At 45.2% G+C, this 18421-nt stretch overlaps 1 protein-coding gene across 3 annotated transcripts in view; it reads right to left on the bottom strand.

The window, feature by feature from the left end:
* CCHCR1 (coiled-coil alpha-helical rod protein 1) overlaps positions 1-18421 on the bottom strand; it is a 130852-nt gene that overhangs the window by 65605 nt on the left and 46826 nt on the right. For 2 of the 3 annotated variants that reach the window (XM_077462458.1, XM_077462376.1), the window contains exons 6-7: positions 13671-13806; positions 4348-4461 (exon numbers count right to left, since the gene is read on the bottom strand). In XM_077462458.1, the coding sequence (XP_077318584.1) occupies positions 4348-4461; positions 13671-13806 (250 nt within the window). The remainder of the gene's footprint in view (positions 1-4347; positions 4462-13670; positions 13807-18421) is intronic. The other variant, XM_077462539.1, reaches the window with a different exon arrangement.

Raw genomic sequence — 18421 nt, 5'->3', positions numbered from 1 at the left:
TCCTGAGTATTACAATACCACATGTGTGTGACTTTTTCACAGCCTGGCCACATAGAGAGGCCCAACATGCAGGTAGCGCCATCATGTGTTCTAGGAACATAAATTACACATCTAACTTGTTGACTATTTATTACACTTTTGAAGCACCAGGACAATGACACGTGACACTGATGACAGATGGCACTGATACGTGGCAATGATGGCACTTATACGTGGCACTGATGACAGGTGGCACTGACAGATGGCACTAATATGTGGCACTGACAGATGGCACTAATATGTGGCACTGATGACACGTGGCACTAATACATGGCACTGAAACGTGGCACTGATGACAGATGGCACTAATACGTGGCACTAATATGTGCCACCGATGACAGATGGCACTAATACGTGGCACTAATATGTGCCACCGATGACAGATGGCACTAATACATGGCACCGATGACGCGTGACACTGATGACAGATGGCACTGATAAGTGGCATTGATGACACGTGACACTGACAACAGATGGCACGTGACACTGACAGGTGGCACTGATGACAAATGGCACTGATACGTGGCACTGATGACGGATGGCACTATGTGGCACTGACGACACGTGGCACTGACGACACGTGGCACTGACGACACGTGGCACTGACGACACGTGGCACTGGGGGCAGGGGGCACTGGGGGCAGGTAGCACTGGGGGCAGGTAGCACTGGGGTGGATGGCACTGGGGGCAGGTAGCACTGGGGTGGATGGCACTGGGGGCAGGTAGCACTGGGGTGGATGGCACTGGGGCGGATGGCACTGGGGCAGATGGCACTGGGGCAGATGGCACTGGGGCAGATGGCACTGGGGCAGATGGCACTGGGGCGGATGGCACTGGGGCGGATGGCACTGCTGGGGGCGGATGGCACTTTATTTTATTTTTTTTACTTTTTTTTTTTCCCCCCCACAGGCAGAACGGCTGCCGCTGCAGCCGTTCATCTCTCCCCTCTCCCCTCCTCGCACAGACAGTGCGAGGAAGGAGAGCGGCACCGAGAGATGATCTCATATGTTTACATATGAGATCATCTCCCATTGGACACGCCGATCACGCTGTAAACGGCCGCTGTGATTGGCCGTTTACAGCGATCTGTGTTTGCCTGTCCCCGGGGGACACGGCGAACACAGAGCTTCCGCGATGCGCGCCCGCGGGGGCGCGCATTGCGGAAGTAAACATCGGGCCGTCCAGGGACGACCGCCCGGACGAATGCGCCTGCTCTACGGCCGTCATTCGGCCATAGGGCGGGCGCGAGGAGGTTAACCACTTGCTTACAGGGCACTTAAACACCTTCCTGCCCAGACCAATTTTCAGCTTTCGGTGCTCTCACAATTTGAATGACAATTACTCAGTCATGCAACACTGTACCCAAATGAATTTTTTGTCCTTTTTTTCCCACAAATAGAGCTTTCTTTTGGTGGTATTTGATCACCTCTGGGGTTTTTATTTTTTGCGCTATAAATGAAAAAAGACCGAAAATTTTGAAAAAAAAACGCATATTTCTTTGTTTCTGTGACAGAATTATGCAAATTATTAATTTTTCTTCATAAATTTTGGTCACAATTTATACTGCTACATGTCTTTGGTAAAAATAACCCAAATTAGTGGATATTATTTGGTCTTTGTGAAAGTTAGAGAGTCTACAAGCTGTGGTGCGAATCGCACAAAATTGATCACATCTGATGTACTGGTGGCCTATCTCGCTTCTTGTGACCCGAACAAGCCAGGAAAGTACAAATACCCCCCAAATGACCCCTTTTTGGAAAGTAGACATTCCAAGGTATTTAGTAAGAGGTATAGTGAGCTTTTTGATGTTGTCATTTTTTTCCCACAATTCTTTGCAAAATTAAGATTTTTAATTTTTTTTTTTTTCTCCACAAAATTGTCATTGTAATAGGTTATTTCTCTCACGTGGCATGTGTATACCACAAATGACACCCCCCAAAAAATTCTGCTACTCCTCCTGAGTATTACAATACCACATGTGTGGGACTTTTTCACAGCCTGGCCACATAGAGAGGCCCAACATGCAGGTAGCGCCATCATGTGTTCTAGGAACATAAGTTACACATCTAACTTGTTGACTATTTATTACACTTTTGAAGCACCAGGACAATGACACGTGACACTGATGACAGATGGCACTGATACGTGGCAATGATGACAGGTGGCACTGATGACAGATGGCACTAATATGTGGCACTGATGACAGATGGCACTAATATGTGGCACTGATGACGCGTGGCACTTATACGTGGCACTGATGACAGATGGCACTGATAAGTGGCATTGATGACACGTGACACTGACAACAGATGGCACGTGACACTGACAGGTGGCACTGATGACAAATGGCACTGATACGTGGCACTGATGACAGATGGCACTATGTGGCACTGATGACACGTGGCACTGACGGCAGGTGGCACTGGGGGCAGGTGGCACTGGGGTGGATGGCACTAGGGGCAGGTAGCACTGGGGTGGATGGCACTGGGGGCAGGTAGCACTGGGGTGGATGGCACTGGGGGCAGGTAGCACTGGGGTGGATGGCACTGGGGCAGATGGCACTGCTGGGGGCGGATGGCACTTTTTATTTCATTTTTTTAATTTATTTTTTTTCCACAATCAGAACGGCTGCCGCTGCAGCCGTTCATCTCTCCCCTCTCGCACTGTCTGTGCGAGGAAGGAGAGCGGCGCTGCGAGATGATCTCATATGTTTACATATGAGATCATCTCCCATTGGACACGCCGATCACGCTGTAAACGGCCGCTGTGATTGGCCGTTTACAGCGATCTGTGTTTGCCTGTCCCCGGGGGACACGGCGAACACAGAACTTCCGCGATGCGCGCCCGCGGCGGCGCGCATTGCGGAAGTAAACATCAGGCCGTCCAGGGACGACCGCCCGGACGAACGCGCCTGCTCTACGGCCGTCATTCGGCTATAGGGCGGGCGCGAGGAGGTTAAAATACAGTTGAGTAGTCCATTAACTGCACTAGATCCCCGATCGGTTTTAATAGACGACCTTTTTTATTATTTAAAATACCGATAAGTATTGCGATTATGAAATATATATTTACATGGTTAATATAATATTATGAAGTCACAACAAAGATGATTTTTTATCGTTTTATGCATCCCATATATTGGCGATCAAATCGGCCGATCCGTCTCTTTATTAATTAAACACTACGGTATAGATTGAAACCCTACCACAGGTTATGACGAAATGGTAATATTGAACGATAAGAATAGCATTTCACAATATATACATATTAATAGATAAAAGTCTGATGGATTGCTTATTCGCAGTATATTTATTAAATATTTGGTATTTTTATTTCTGTATTTTTAGGTTGTAAACAAGGCTGCTGCCTTATATAACATTTTCGAAATTTATAATTTTAAGGAATTTTAAAAACGTTATAGATTTTCATGAACATTTATGGTATATTGTGCATATTTATATATTTTATATTTTTGTATGGCTTCAATAATTTACACAATATTTAAATAGTCTCTCATCACAAACATGCATATGAACGGAGCATCCCATGGTATTTACTATCATTGGAGTGGAGGTCCGTCCATCATGCGCAATATGGAGTTGATTGGATGCTGATGATTTGACATGTATATAAACACCTCCGGTTAGTTGGTTACGCCCTCAGACGAAGTCGGATATGACGAAACGTGTCAGCAATGCAACCAACCAGAAGCGACACATGCGCCTCATCCCTGCGTTCCAAGAAGCAGGAAGCGACTCGCTGATGTACACAGCGAATGCCTGACACTCTTCTGGAAACCAAGATCGGGATAAAGGCACAGTGCAATTATTTTTAAACGCTGTTCTAACATTTAATTTCTGGTACGCTTAACATGTATTGGGGGGCAATTTTAGCAATAAAGGTGTAAAGCAGAATTACGCTATGGTTTTATGTTCTGTTCCTTTTATATGGTATACTGTAGCCCCAATCCAATAACAGAGACACCTAGTGGCTAAGGAGTCCACATGTGATTGATGTTTCTCTGAAGGTTCATTGTATCTGACGTTTTGGTGAGTGTATCCCCAAAAGGGGACTCCTGAACCACGAGTGGTGAATATTTTGGTCTCTCTATCAACCACAATAAGAACTTTTTAATCACTAATAAGCACCATTTTTTGGAAACTCAGAAAGAATGATTGTTTGGAAAGTGACAAGCGCTGCTAGATATAAAAAGTGGACTCTTATTAAGGACTATTTTTTGTATTGCTTTACATACCATTCCATTTACTGGCTTAGATTTTCAAATGGATAAATCATAAAATTACTTACTGTCTTTTTGCAAAGATCGTTTTCTTGTAGCGTCAATATGTGTGTGAGAGATGACAAACGGGTCTGAAGGAGAGACATAGAGGTCTGCAAAGCTTCTCGCTCCTTCTCCAGAGTCTGGAAATACCCAGAGACACAGATGTAAACATTCCAATGTAAAACAATTTCAGTATCCACCAAATTCTATACTTTCATTCTTCTGGATTGTGGCCCTCCACTGAATACTATTGTTTAAAGAAAGGCCTGTGTTCAGGCATCATTGAACTCCTTAACCACTTGCTTACTGGGCACTTAAACACCATTCTGCCCAGACCAATTTTCAGCTTTCGGTGCTCTCACAATTTGAATGACAATTACTCAGTCATGCAACACTGTACCCAAATGAATTTTTTGTCCTTTTTTTCCCACAAATAGAGCTTTCTTTTGGTGGTATTTGATCACCTCTGGGGTTTTTATTTTTTGCGCTATAAATGAAAAAAGACCGAAAATTTTGAAAAAAACCGCATATTTCTTTGTTTCTGTGACAAAATTATGCAAATTATTAATTTTTCTTCATAAATTTTGGTCACAATTTATACTGCTACATATCTTTGGTAAAAATAACCCAAATTAGTGGATATTATTTGGTCTTTGTGAAAGTTAGAGCGTCTACAAGCTGTGGTGCGAATCGCACAAAATTGATCACATCTGATGTACTGGTGGCCTATCTCGCTTCTTGTGACCCGAACAAGTCAGAAAAGTACAAATACCCCCCAAATGACCCCTTTTTGGAAAGTAGACATTCCAAGGTATTTAGTAAGAGGCATGGTGAGGTTTTTGATGTTGTCATTTTTTTCCCACAATTCTTTGCAAAATGAAGATTTTTCATTTTTTTTATTTTTCTCCACAAAATTGTCATTGTAATAGGTTATTTCTCTCACGTGGCATGTGTATACCACAAATGACACCCCCCAAAAAATTCTGCTACTCCTCCTGAATATTACAATACCACATGTGTGGGACTTTTTCACAGCCTGGCCACATAGAGAGGCCCAACATGCAGGGAGCGCCATCACGTGTTCTAGAAGCATAAATTACACATCTAACTTGTTGACTATTTATTACACTTTTGAAATACCAGGACAATGACACGTGACACTGATGACAGATGGCACTGATACGTGGCAATGATGACACTTATACGTGGCACTGATGACACGTGGCACTGATGACAGATGGCACTAATATGTGGCACTGATGACAGATGACACTAATATGTGGCACTGATGACACGTGGCACTAATACGTGGCACTGATGACACGTGGCACTAATACGTGGCACTGATGGCACGTGGCACTAATACGTGGCACTAATACGTGCCACCGGTGACAGATGGCACTAATACGTGGCACCAATGACGCGTGACACTGATGACAGATGGCACTGATAAGTGGCATTGATGACACGTGACACTGACAACAGATGGCACGTGACACTGACAGGTGGCACTGATGACAAATGGCACTGATACATGGCACTGATGACAGATGGCACTATGTGGCACTGACACGTGGCACTGACGACACGTGGCACTGACGACACGTGGCACTGGGGGCAGGTGGCACTGGGGTGGATGGCACTGGGGGCAGGTAGCACTGGGGTGGATGGCACTGGGGGCAGGTAGCACTGGGGTGGATGGCACTGGGGGCAGGTAGCACTGGGGTGGATGGCACTGGGGGCAGGTAGCACTGGGGTGGATGGCACTGGGGGCAGGTAGCACTGGGGTGGATGGCACTGGGGGCAGGTGGCACTGGGGCGGATGGCACTGGGGCGGATGGCACTGGGGCAGATGGCACTGGGGCAGATGGCACTGGGGCAGATGGCACTGGGGCAGATGGCACTGGGGCAGATGGCACTGGGGCGGATGGCACTGCTGGGGGTGGATGGCACTGCTAGGGGAGGATGGCACTGCTAGGGGAGGATGGCACTTTATTTTATTTTTTTACTTTTTTTTCTTTCACAGTCAGAACGGCTGCCGCTGCAGCCGTTCATCTCTCCCCTCTCGCACTGTCTGTGCGAGGAAGGAGAGCGGCGCTGAGAGATGATCTCATATGTAAACATATGAGATCATCTCCCATTGGATACGCCGATCACGCTGTAAACGGCCGCTGTGATTGGCCGTTTACAGCGATCTGTGTTTGCCTGTCCCCGGGGGACACGGCGAACACAGAACTTCCGCGATGCGCGCCCGCGGCGGCGCGCATTGCGGAAGTAAACATCACGCCGTCCAGGGACGACAACCCGGACGAAGGCGCCTGCTCTACTGCCGTCATTCGGCCATAGGGCGGGCGCGAGGAGGTTAACCACTTGCCGACCGCCGCACGACGACGTACGTTGACAGAATGGCACGGGCAGGCATATGGACGTACATGTACGTCCCTGCCTTCAAGCAGGTGGGGGGCCCAATCGCCCCCCCCCCCCCCGGTGCAAGCGGCGGTCGGAATCCATGCAGGAGCGATCTGGGATGAGGGGGCGGCCATTCATTCATGGCCACCCCCTCGCGATCGCTCCTGACGAATGAAATGGCAGCATTACATCACTTCCTCTCCTGTAATGTAAACACAGGCAGAGGAAGTGATGTAATCTCTCCTCGTGTCGGTCTTTTTCGTTCCGGCACCGAGGAGAGAGGATCGGTGAGTTGCACCCAACACTACACTTACAGTAGAACACGCCAGGCACACTTTCACCCCCCCCTTCACCCCCCGATCACCCCCCCAATCACCCCTGCACCCCTAGTCACAGTGACACCAATTGCATTTTTTTTTTTTTTTTTTTTATTGCATTGGTGTCATTTGTGACTGTAATAATTGTTAGGGCAGTTAGGGTTAGCCCCCTTTAGCTCTAGGGTACCCCCCTAACCCCCCCAATAAAGGTTTAACCCCGTGATCACCCCCCCCCCCCCGTCGCCATTGTCACTAATAAGCGATCGTTTATCTGATCGCTGTATTAGTGTCACAGGTGACGCTAGTTAGGCAGGTATTTAGGTTCGCCGCAGCTTTTTATAGCGTCAGGGACCCCCATATACTACCGCATAAAGCCCCCTGATTGCCCCCTAGTTAACCCTTTCACCAGTGATCACCATATAACTGTTACAGGTGACGCTGGTTGGTTAGTTATTTTTTTATAGTTTCAGGGCATCCGCCATTTATTACCTAATAAAGGTTTAACCCCCTGATCACCAGGCGGGTGATATAAGTTTGAGGGTCAGATAAGGTCTGCGTCAGGTTAGTGCCAGTACCGCTAACACCCACGCGCAAAGCATACACCTCCCTTAGTAATATAGTATCTGATCAGATCTATATTAGCGTTGCCAGTATTTTAGGTTTCCCAAAACGCATTGTTAGCGGGATCAGCCCAGATACCTGCTAGCACCTGCGTTTAGCCCCTCCGCCAAGCCCAGCCCACCCCACCCAAGTGCAGTATCGATCGATCACTGTCACTTACAAAACACAACACACATAACTGCAGCGTTCGCAGAGTCAGGCTTGATCCCTGCGATCGCTAACAGTTTTTTTTTGTAGCGTTTTGATACAGTCGCTGACAGCCTAGGTGCTTTTTTACTTGTGAGTCTCACTAGTGTACCCCTAAATTTAGAGCCCAAAATGGCAAAGCGAAGGTACACTAGTGAAGAGGCCTACACGTTTCTGAGCAAGACAGATGGTGAAGAGGACGTCACTCATCTGTCAGATTCAGGCTCAGAATACGATCCTGTAGAGGACAGCGGCTCCATGACAGATAGCTCTGGCGACGGAGATGAGGTCCCTGTTAAGGGCAGGTGTACCCGATCCCGAATGTTTTCTGTTGTTCAGGTGGAGGAACCGCAGGTCCCTCGTATGGAGCAGAGACGTACTAGAGCCGCTCATCCTTCTGGTGAACTGGCAAGCACCAGCGGCCTAGTACACCCTGGACGTACATCCAGCATTGCAGTAGCACGTGGTGACGTAGCGAGTCCCATAAGTGCAGTTCAAGCTGGCGAGGTGGCAAGCACAAGTAGTGTCCCGCTGCCACCAAGACGAAGACAAAGACAGGCCCGTCGTACCCATAGTGCCCTTCCTGCAGAATTCGCCAATCCTGATTGGGTGCCCACCACTTCTGCAGAACCTGTACTTCCCCCATTCACTGGCCAATCTGGCATTAACGTGGAAACAGTTGATTTTATGACACTTGATTTTTACTCACTGTTTTTCACCGAAGATCTCTATAGATCTATTGTGGACCAAACCAATTTGTACGCTGGTCAACACATCGCCACTGTTCTCCAGTCCGCCCTTGCCAGACAATGGAAACCAATTACGGTTTCCGAATTTAAGATCTTTCTGGGCCTCTCCCTCAACATGGGCATAACCAAAAAGAGTGAGTTGCGGTCATATTGGTCCACTGACCCAATTCACCATATGCGCGTGTTCTCTGCTTCCATGTCCAGGGCACGATACGAGCAGATTTTGCGGTTCATGCACTTCAGCGACAATGAACTCTGTCGTCCTCGTGGAGACCCTGAATACGATCGGCTCTACAAAATTCGGCCCCTCATAAACCACTTCAACCAACGTTTTGCAGACTTGTTTACTCCCCATCAAGTTGTCTGCGTTGATGAGTCCCTGATTAAGTTTTCTGGTCGCTTGTCATTCAAACAATACGTTCCCAACAAGCGTTCCAGATACGGGGTCAAGATGTACAATCTCTGTGACAGGGCCACAGGCTATACACGTAGTTTTATGGTTTATGAGGGTAAAGATAGTCACGTAGAGCCAAGGAACTGCCCTGACTACATAGGAAGCGCTGGCAAGATAGTGTGGGACATGGTGTCACCCTTATTCGGAAAGGGGTACCATTTATATGTGGACAATTATTACAAGAGCGTGCCACTGTTTAGTCACTTGTTTGATCATCAGATTGGAGCATGTGGCACCGTGCGACCTAATCGCCGGGGCTTTCCCCAGCGGCTTGTAGAGTCCCGTCTTAGGCTGGGGGAGAGAGCCTGCTTGCGCAGTAATAATTTGCTCGCTATGAAGTGGAGGGATAATAAGAATGTTTTCGTTCTTACCTCCCTTCATGCAGACACGACGGTCCAAATTCCTACGGCGACTGGTATTGTGGAGAAACCCCTCTGTGTCCACAAATATAACCAAAATATAGGAGGGGTGGACCTCAATGACCAGTTGTTGGCGCCGTATCTAGTTGCCCGTAAGGCCAGACGCTGGTACAAAAAAGTGTCTGTTTATTTATTCCAATTGGCTATGCTGAATGCTTATGTGCTACACAAAGCTTCAGGACGGACTGGATCCTTCCTTAAATTCCAGGAGGATATCGTCAGAGCCCTTCTGTATCCAGGCGGTGCTCCACCTCACCTTCCCCAACCAGATGCAGTAAGCCGGCTGCATGAGGCATTATTCTTATGTCATCCCGAGTACCCCTACCCAACGAGCCCCCCAAAGAAAATGTTGTGTCTGCAGAAAGCGCGGATATAGGCGTGACACCCGTCATTATTGTCCCCGCTGTCCTGACAATCCTGGTCTTTGCATTGGTGAATGTTTTGAACACTACCATGAACTAGTTGAGTTTTAGAGTAGGGTACAGCATTGCACAGGCTAGGCACACGTTCACAGGGTCTCCCAAGATGCCATCGCATTTTAGGAGACCCAAACCACTGGAAACGTTACAACAGAAGTGTTAAAGTTACATAAAAAAAAGTGTTTAAAAAAAAAAACAAAAAAAAAAAAAAAAAAAGTAAAAAAACAAAAAATATATAAAATAAAAAAAAACAAAAATAGTTGTAGTTTTATTGTTCTCTCTCTCTCTTTCTCTCTCTCTATACTCCCTCTATTGTTCTGCTCCTTTGTACTGTATTCTATTCTGCAATGTTTTATTGTTAACCATTTTTTGTTTTCAGGTACGCCATTCAGCTGTAGCGTGGATTTATTTATCTTGACAGCAACAGCGTTTGCTCCCACGATACATAAAGCTGCGACTCCAGCACTGTCGGAGGTGATTTCACCACCACAGTTAAAAAAGAGCATATATGCCGAAGCACGGGGGCATAAGGGATGGAGGAGCGATTTGCTCCTACCTTTTGCGGGAGGATGCCCCCATGCTTCGGCATATATAAATGGTGCATTTATGCCCACCATTAGAAGTGGGTGGATGAAGGGAGGTATTCTAATGGTGGGCATACCCACCGATCAATATTTTTTTTTCGTTCAGCCCACAGGCTGCATGAAAAAAAATTACAATATATGCCCAACCAGTTCCAGCAACATACTGGTATGTTGCTGGACTTTGAGTGCTTATACCAGAATGATGCCTGCAGGTTTAGGTATCATCTTGGTATCATTTTCAGCCAGCAGTCGGCTTTTATGTAAAAGCAATCCTAGCGGCTGATTAGCCTCTTGACTACTTTTACAAGCAGTGGGAGGGAATGTCCCCCCCCCCCCGCACCATCTTCCATGGTTTTCTCAGGCTCTCCTGTCCCAACAGGGAACCTGAGAATGCAGCCGGTGTCTCCGCCAGCTGACCATAGAGCTGATCAGAGACCAGAATGGCTCCAATCATCTCTATGGCCTAAGAAACCGGAAGCTACGAGCATTTCATGACTTAGATTTTGCGGGATGTAACCAGCGCCATTGGGAAATTGGGAAAGCATTTTATCACACTGATCTTGGTGTGGTCAGATGCTTTGAGGACAGAGGAGAGATCTAGGGTCTGATAGACCCTAATTTTTTCAAAAAAAAGAGTACCTGTCACTACCTATTGCAATCATAGGGGATATTTAAATTCCCTGAGATAACAATAAAAATGATAAAAAAAATATATAAATGAAAGGAACAGTTTAAAAATAAAATAAAAAAGCAAAATAAATAATAATAAAAATAAATAAAATAAAAAAAAACACCCCTGTCCCCCCTGCTAAGGCGCAACGTCGAACGCAAGCGTCGGTCTGGTGTCATATGTAAACAGCAATTGCACCATGCATGTGAGGTATCACCACGAAGGTCAGATCAAGGGTACTCATTTTAGCAGTAGACTTCCTCCGTAAATCTAAAGTGGTCACCTGTAAAGGCATTTAAAGGCTTTTAAAAATGTATGTAGTTTGTCGCCGCTGCACGTTTCTGCGCAATTTTAAAGCATGTCGTGTTTGGTATCCATGTACTCGACCTAAGATCATATTTTTTATTTCATCAAACATTTGGGCAATATAGTGATTTTTAGTGCATTAAATTTTTTTTAAAAAAGTGTGTTTTTTCCCCAAAAATGCGTTTTAAAAATCGCTGCGCAAATACCGTGTGAAAAAAAAAATGAAATGCCCACCATTTTAATCTGTAGGGCCTTTGCTTTAAAAAAAAAATACTTAATGTTTGGGGGTTCAAAGTAATTTTCTTGCAAAAAAAAAAAAAATATATATATTTTTTCATGTAAACAAAAAAGTGTCAGAAAGGGCTTTTACTTCAAGTGGTTAGAAGAGTGGGTGATGTGTGACATAAGCTTCTAAATGTTGTGCATAAAATGCCAGGACAGTTCAAAACCTCCCCAAATGACCCCATTTTAGAAAGTAGACACCCCAAGCTATTTGCTGAGAGGCATGTCGAGTCCATGGAATATTTTATATTTTGACAAAAGTTGCGGAAAAAATACATTATTATTATTTTTTTATTTTTTTTGCACAAAGTTGTCATTAAATGATATATTGCTCAAACATGCCATGGTTATATGTGAAATTACACCCCAAAATACATTCTGTTGCTTCTCCTGAGTACGGGGATACCACAAGTGTGAGACCTTTTGGGAGCCTAACCGCGTATGGTACCCCAAAATCCAAGCACCACCTTCAGGCTTTCTAAGGGTCTAAATTTTTGATTTCATTCCTCACTGCCTATCACAGTTTCGGAGGCCATGGAATGCCCAGATAGCACAAAATCCCCCACAAGTGACCCCATTTTGGAAAGGAGACACCCCAAGCTATTTGCCGAGAGGTATGGTGAGGCCCTCTGCCTATCCATTATAATGCATGTGCTTCCACTGGAGGCTCTCAAAATTTAGAGAGTTAGGACTACAGAAAATACCGGGGTATCTTGACTCATGCATACTAACCCCCCCCCCCCCCCCCCCCGTTTTTAAATGCATACTGTTAAACAGGATAATTTGGTTGTTTGCAAGCTGGTCAGCAAGTTGAGCTGGGAATTTCTCTATTTCTCTGGTTTTGCTTTGCATGCTTTTCCCTTCCATGTGCTCCATGCTACAAAGTCCAGTTATAAGTGAGAGAAGTGACCATTTATTTGTATCGGATTAGGCGATGATTGAATCTCTTTTGGAGAAGGAGAAGGAGAAGGAGAAGGAGAAGGAGAAGAAGGAGAAGAAGGAGAAGGAGAAGAAGGAGGAGGAGAAGAAGAAGGAGAAGGAGGAGGAGAAGGAGAAGGAGGAGGAGAAGGAGAAGAAGAAGTGAACCTGTTCTGTTTTCCCCAGTAAGCCTGTGGTGGCCTACTGCTTTCAACGCCACATCCTTTCCTTCTTCTCTTGTATTTACTATTATGTTTGAAAAGGCCAACTTTAAATTTATGAACCGCTCTGCAGAGAGCACACCTTGACAGTGGTCAGACTATGCATGCATAAAATTAATACATTAGTGCTAGGCAATTGGGTAATAATTACACCAAGGCAGATAATATGGCAAGATTCAGCACTTAAAGGGATTGGAAAGTATACATTTTTATTTTTTTTAAATAACAAACATGTTATACTTACCTCCACTGTGCAGCTCGTTTTGCACAGAGTGGCCCCGAACCTGCTCTTCTGGGGTCCCTCGGCGGCTGTCTCCGCTTCCTCCCGCAGGTACTTCTCACGTTCATGCAAGCCCCCTTGCATGGTGAGAAGCACCTGTGGGCGTGCTCCCGTGATACAGCCGGCGGCTTTAGCCGCTCGCTGTATCACACGGTCCTGCCCCCGGCACGCTGAGTCATTGGATGTGATTGACAGCAGCGTGAGCCAATGGCTTCTCTGCTTTCAATCCATCCACTCCAGCCAATCAGCAGCCAGGCTGAGCGGTGAAGAGGATGGCGGGGGCGAGCGTGGGATTTGAGGGGTCAGGTAAGTAAAAACGGGGGGGGGGGGACTGGGGGCGCCGGCAGTGTAAGATGTTTTTTCACCTTAATGCATAGAATGCATTAAGGTGAAAAAACATTTGCCTTTACAACCCCTTTAAGTTAAGAATTACACAATCAGAAGTTAATGGAAATCTACTGCTCCCAACCAGATATCCACAAAGTAAGCATCAGACATCAGCAGAAGGCCAAACCTGAATCGTACTCTTGAGTTCTGCTATCTCTGTCTTCTGTTCTTCGGCTTGGCGATTATCTGGTACAAGCTCCCCTATATACGTCCTCAACTGTTGCACTAAAGAATTCTGAGATCCCAATTCCATGTGAGATTGGCTACAGGTGGATCAAAGACATATGAAGATCAGATCATAGGTATTATTTCAACACCCTTTACAACTCTGCTAAGCACTACTTGCATCAACACAAACTACAGTGGGTATAGAAAATAATCACAACCCATTTAAATTAATAACATTTTGCTGCTTTTTCCCCACCTGAAATAAAGCAGGGCAGTTTTGGTCTTATCCTGCTGTATTTGCTTATAATATCCAAGTGAAAAGATAAACACCAACATGTCAGAAAAAAAAACAAATAAATAAAAAATTTTAAAGACTGAATCACCGAGTTGGAAAAAAGATCACTCCCCCAGGTCAGTATTTTTGTGAACTACCTTCTGCTTTAAATTACAGCCATTAGTGTGTTGGGACATGTCTCTACTAACTTTGCCCACTCTTTTCAGAACTGCTCAAGTTCAGTTTAATTTGACAGCGACCGTTTGTGGACTGCAGTCTTCAAGTCATTCCCAAAATTTTCAATGGGGTTTAAGTCTGAGCTCTGACTAAGCCATGCAAGGACATTCACCTTTTTGTCCTTCAACCACTGTGTTTTGCCAATTTTGCTGTGTGCTTTGGGTCATTGTTATCTTGGAGGTAAACTTTCTTCCCATTCACAACTTTCTGGCAGAGGGCAGCACATTTTCCCTGAAGAATTTGATGGCATTTTGCCCCATCCATTTTTCCTTCTATCCTGACAAGTGCTCCTGTCCCTGCTGCAGAGAAACATCCTCATAACAGGATATTACCACCTTCATGCTTTACTGTAGGAATGGTGTTATTTGGATGGTGAGTGGTATTGGATTTCTGCCAGATAAAAATAGTTTGAGGCGAAATAATTCAATTTTTGTCTTAGACCATAAGACCCTGTTCCATGCAGCCTCAGAAACTTCAAGGTGCATTTTGGCAAGGCTCAGTCGTGATTTCATGCAACCTTTCCATACAAGCCACATTTGTGGAGAATTTGTAATATTGTTGTCACATGCACACAATGACCACTCTTTGTCATACATTCCTGCAACTGCTTCAGAGTTGATGTAGGCCTCTTTGTAGCCTCTGTGACAAAATTTCCTTCTGGTTTTTTATTTATTCAGTTTGGAGTGACGTCCTGATCCAGGGAGAGTCTGTGTTGTACCAAATACCTTCCACCTCTTAATAATAGACTTCAATATACTTCTAGGCATTGATGAAGCCTTTGAACTTTTTTGCATCCATCTCCCGACTTGTGACTGTCCACAATCACGGAGATCTTTTGACAGTGCCTTGCCACCTATAGTTGATGGTTTGCTTCGGTCCCTGGTTGTGCAACCGAAATGCTGCAGGAAAGCTCTTTTCATGCTGAGCTAATCAAATGGCCACAGCTGATCACAGTAGAAAGTCAAATCGCATTGTGTGCCATTGAGAAGGTGATTATCTACACCTATTGAGTTTACAAGTCATTTTTAGTAGGGTGATCTTTTCCAACTCAGCGATTCTGTTTTTGATTATTTTTTTTTATTTTTTTCTGACATGTTGGTGTTCCAAGTTACATTGAGTAAAAACGGCTGGATAAAACAAAAAAGGTGTCTTAATTTCAGGCTGCAAAGCACACACCCATAAACCAAGGCAATTTCAGAAAATCAACAAGCTCTAATAAAAAATAAACTGTTCATGGAGTCCCCATGTTTTTAAAAATCTATATGCATGGTGAGAAACTTTAAAAATAATGTATGTGTCCCCATTCTCCTCCAAGCAGGTCACGAATAGTTTTGCTTCATGTGCCAAGTTTGATGATGCAATGGTAGGGGGAATGCACAGACACAGCAAGGCCCCTATTGACAAATAATAATCCTGAAGCAGGTCAAGCATAGACAACAAATCTCTAGCTGCCTGGCTTAGATGATTTGTACTGAGAAAAGAATGGAGGCTGCCATTCCTGGCCTATTTATGGACACGATAGTTGCCTGGTCTACTATGAGGCAAGTTACATAGTTAGTAAGGTTGAATAAAGACACCAGTCCATCCAGTTCAACCTGAGTGAGTGTCTACAATTGTCCCTATCCCTGTACATTGCACACTCACATCAGTCCCTACCCTCAAGGAGCCCACAATCCAAGGTCCCCATTCATATACTAGGGCCAATTTGGGACAGAAGCCAATTAACCTACCTGCATGTCTTTGGAGTGTGGGAGGAAACCAGAGTACCCGGAGGAAACCCACGCAGGCACAGGGAGAACATGCAAACTCCAGGCAAGTATTGTCATGGTTGGGATTCAAACCAGCGACCCTTTTTACTGCTAGGTGAGAGTGCTAACCACTACACCACTGTGGTCATACTGAAGTCAGAACGCCTTTGTTCTTGGTGTCAGTTAATTCAAGTGGATTTTTAGGTCAGAAAATCAGAGGTAGAGGTAGAGATACAGATACAGATAGAAGAGGTAGAGATACAGATACAGATAGAGATAGAGAGATATCTCTATCTGCTTTTACGGTTTAAAATCTCGGAATGCACTGTCTCACCCAGATCTGCACATGCTCTCTATTCTTGGTACTGTGCCTAAAATCAGAGCAACTAGAGGCCCATCAAACTGACATATTTACTGTTGCTGAAGGGGGGAGAAAGCAACTGGAATGATACGAACTGTGCAGCGGAAACAATGATTAGGGAGAGGGGGGGGGGGGGGGGGAAGAGAGAAAAAAGGGAAAGCAGGAGAGGTGACAGGATAAACTGCTGCCAAAAAGAAGAAGGAAGAAGAACATACAAGAATAGGGTCCCTGATATTCTCTTTGACCTTCAGCATGGGCTTCCAGCTTGTTCAAATAAGCTTGGACAATAAAACCTGGAAGCTGATTGGTTACAATGCACTACTGCACCAGTTTTTGTAAACCCCCCATAGTTTTGGAGCCCAAGGAGAGGAAAAGAGTTTCCAGTAACCGGATCCCGACCGGCCGGGTCCCGCGGACTCGATCGCCGCGGGCATACCCACGTTCGTCTCACGAGGTGGCTGAACAGAGAGATGCTGTTGTAAACAGCAACTAGTGACGCTGATCTCTGCTCCATGTGATTGGAGCAGAGATCAGTGTTCACTAAATGAAAGCCCAACCCCCAACAGTTAGTAACACACCCCTAGGAACACTTAACCCCTACACTGCCACCCACTGGTTAACCCCTTAACTGCCAGAATCACTGCATTTATATAGCACTGATTGCTGTATAAATGACAATGGTCCCAAAAATGTCCGATGTGTCCGCCATAATGTCGCAGTCACAAAAAAATAAAAAAAATAAAAATAAAAAATAAAATCGCTGATTGCCGCCATTACTAGTAAAAAAATAAATAAATAAATAATTAACAACAATGTCATAAAACTATCTCCTATTTGTAAACGCTATAACTTTTGCGCAAACCAATCAATAATCGGTTATTACGATTTCTTTTACCAAAAATATGTAGAAGAATACGTATATCGGCCTAAACTGAGGGAAAACATTTTTTTATATATATACACCATATTTATCGGCGTATAAACACGCACTTTTTCCCCTTAAAAGCAGGGGAAAATCGTTAGTGCGTGTTATACGCCGATCCCCCGAAATTCTGAGCCTCTGGGCGGCTTTCAGCCGCCTTCTGCTCTTCAAGGCGACTTTTGGCCGCCTTCAGCCATTATCAGCGGCTTTCGGCCGTTCTCGGCAGCTTTCGGCCGCCTTCGGCTCTTCTCGGCGGCCGAAAGCTGCAGAGAATGGCTGAAAGCTACCGAAAGCTGGCGAGAAGAGCCGAAGGCCCGCCGAGAACTACCGCACACCGCCGAGATACACATCCGGCTCTGTATCTCGGCGGCTGCATTTTAAAAAAATAAAAAAAACAAATAGCAAAATAAATAGACAAGGCTGCAATGGTGGACAAGGCTGCAATGGTGGACAAGGCTGCAATGGTGGACAAGGCTGCAATGGTGGACAAGGCTGCAATGGTGGACAAGGCTGCATAAGACTGCAATGGTGGACAAGGCTGCATAAGACTGCAATGGTGGACAAGGCTGCATAAGACTGCAATGGTGGACAAGGCTGCATAAGACTGCAATGGTGGACAAGGCTGCATAAGACTGCAATGGTGGACAAGGCTGCATAAGGACTGCAATGGTGGACAAGGCTGCATAAGACTGCAATGGTGGACAAGGCTGCATAAGACTGCAATGGTGGACAAGGCTGCAGATGACACTGATGGCCATATAAATGTAAGTTTGTTTTTTCCCCCCTTAAACTTCCCTCCTAAAAGTTTTTTTCCTTAAAATTCCCTTTTTTATAAAGATTGGGGTGCGTGTTATACGCCGATAAATACAGTATTTTTGGGGGATATTTATTATTAAAAAAAAGTAAAAAATAATGCATTTTTTTCAAAATTGTCGCTCTTTTTTTGTTTATAGCGCAAAAAATTAAACCACAGGGGTGATCAAATACCACCAAAAGAAAGCTCTATTTGTGGGAAAAAAAGGACGTCAATTTTGTTCGGGAGCCACGTCGCATGACAGCGCAATTGTCAGTTAAAGAGACGCAGTGCCGAATCGCAAAATCTTTGACCAGCAAAATGGTCCGGGGCTGAAGTGAGTAAGGAAGGGTCTGCTCTGGAGTGCAACAAAAT

This window comes from Lithobates pipiens, unplaced genomic scaffold (genome assembly GCF_037356315.1).
Source record: "Lithobates pipiens isolate NorthernLeopardFrog02 unplaced genomic scaffold, aLitPip1_a1.2 Scaffold_1, whole genome shotgun sequence".
NCBI classification, from domain to species: domain Eukaryota; kingdom Metazoa; phylum Chordata; class Amphibia; order Anura; family Ranidae; genus Lithobates; species Lithobates pipiens.
Note: the sequence above shows the minus strand (reverse complement) of the source record. Positions and strands in the feature narration are given on the sequence as shown.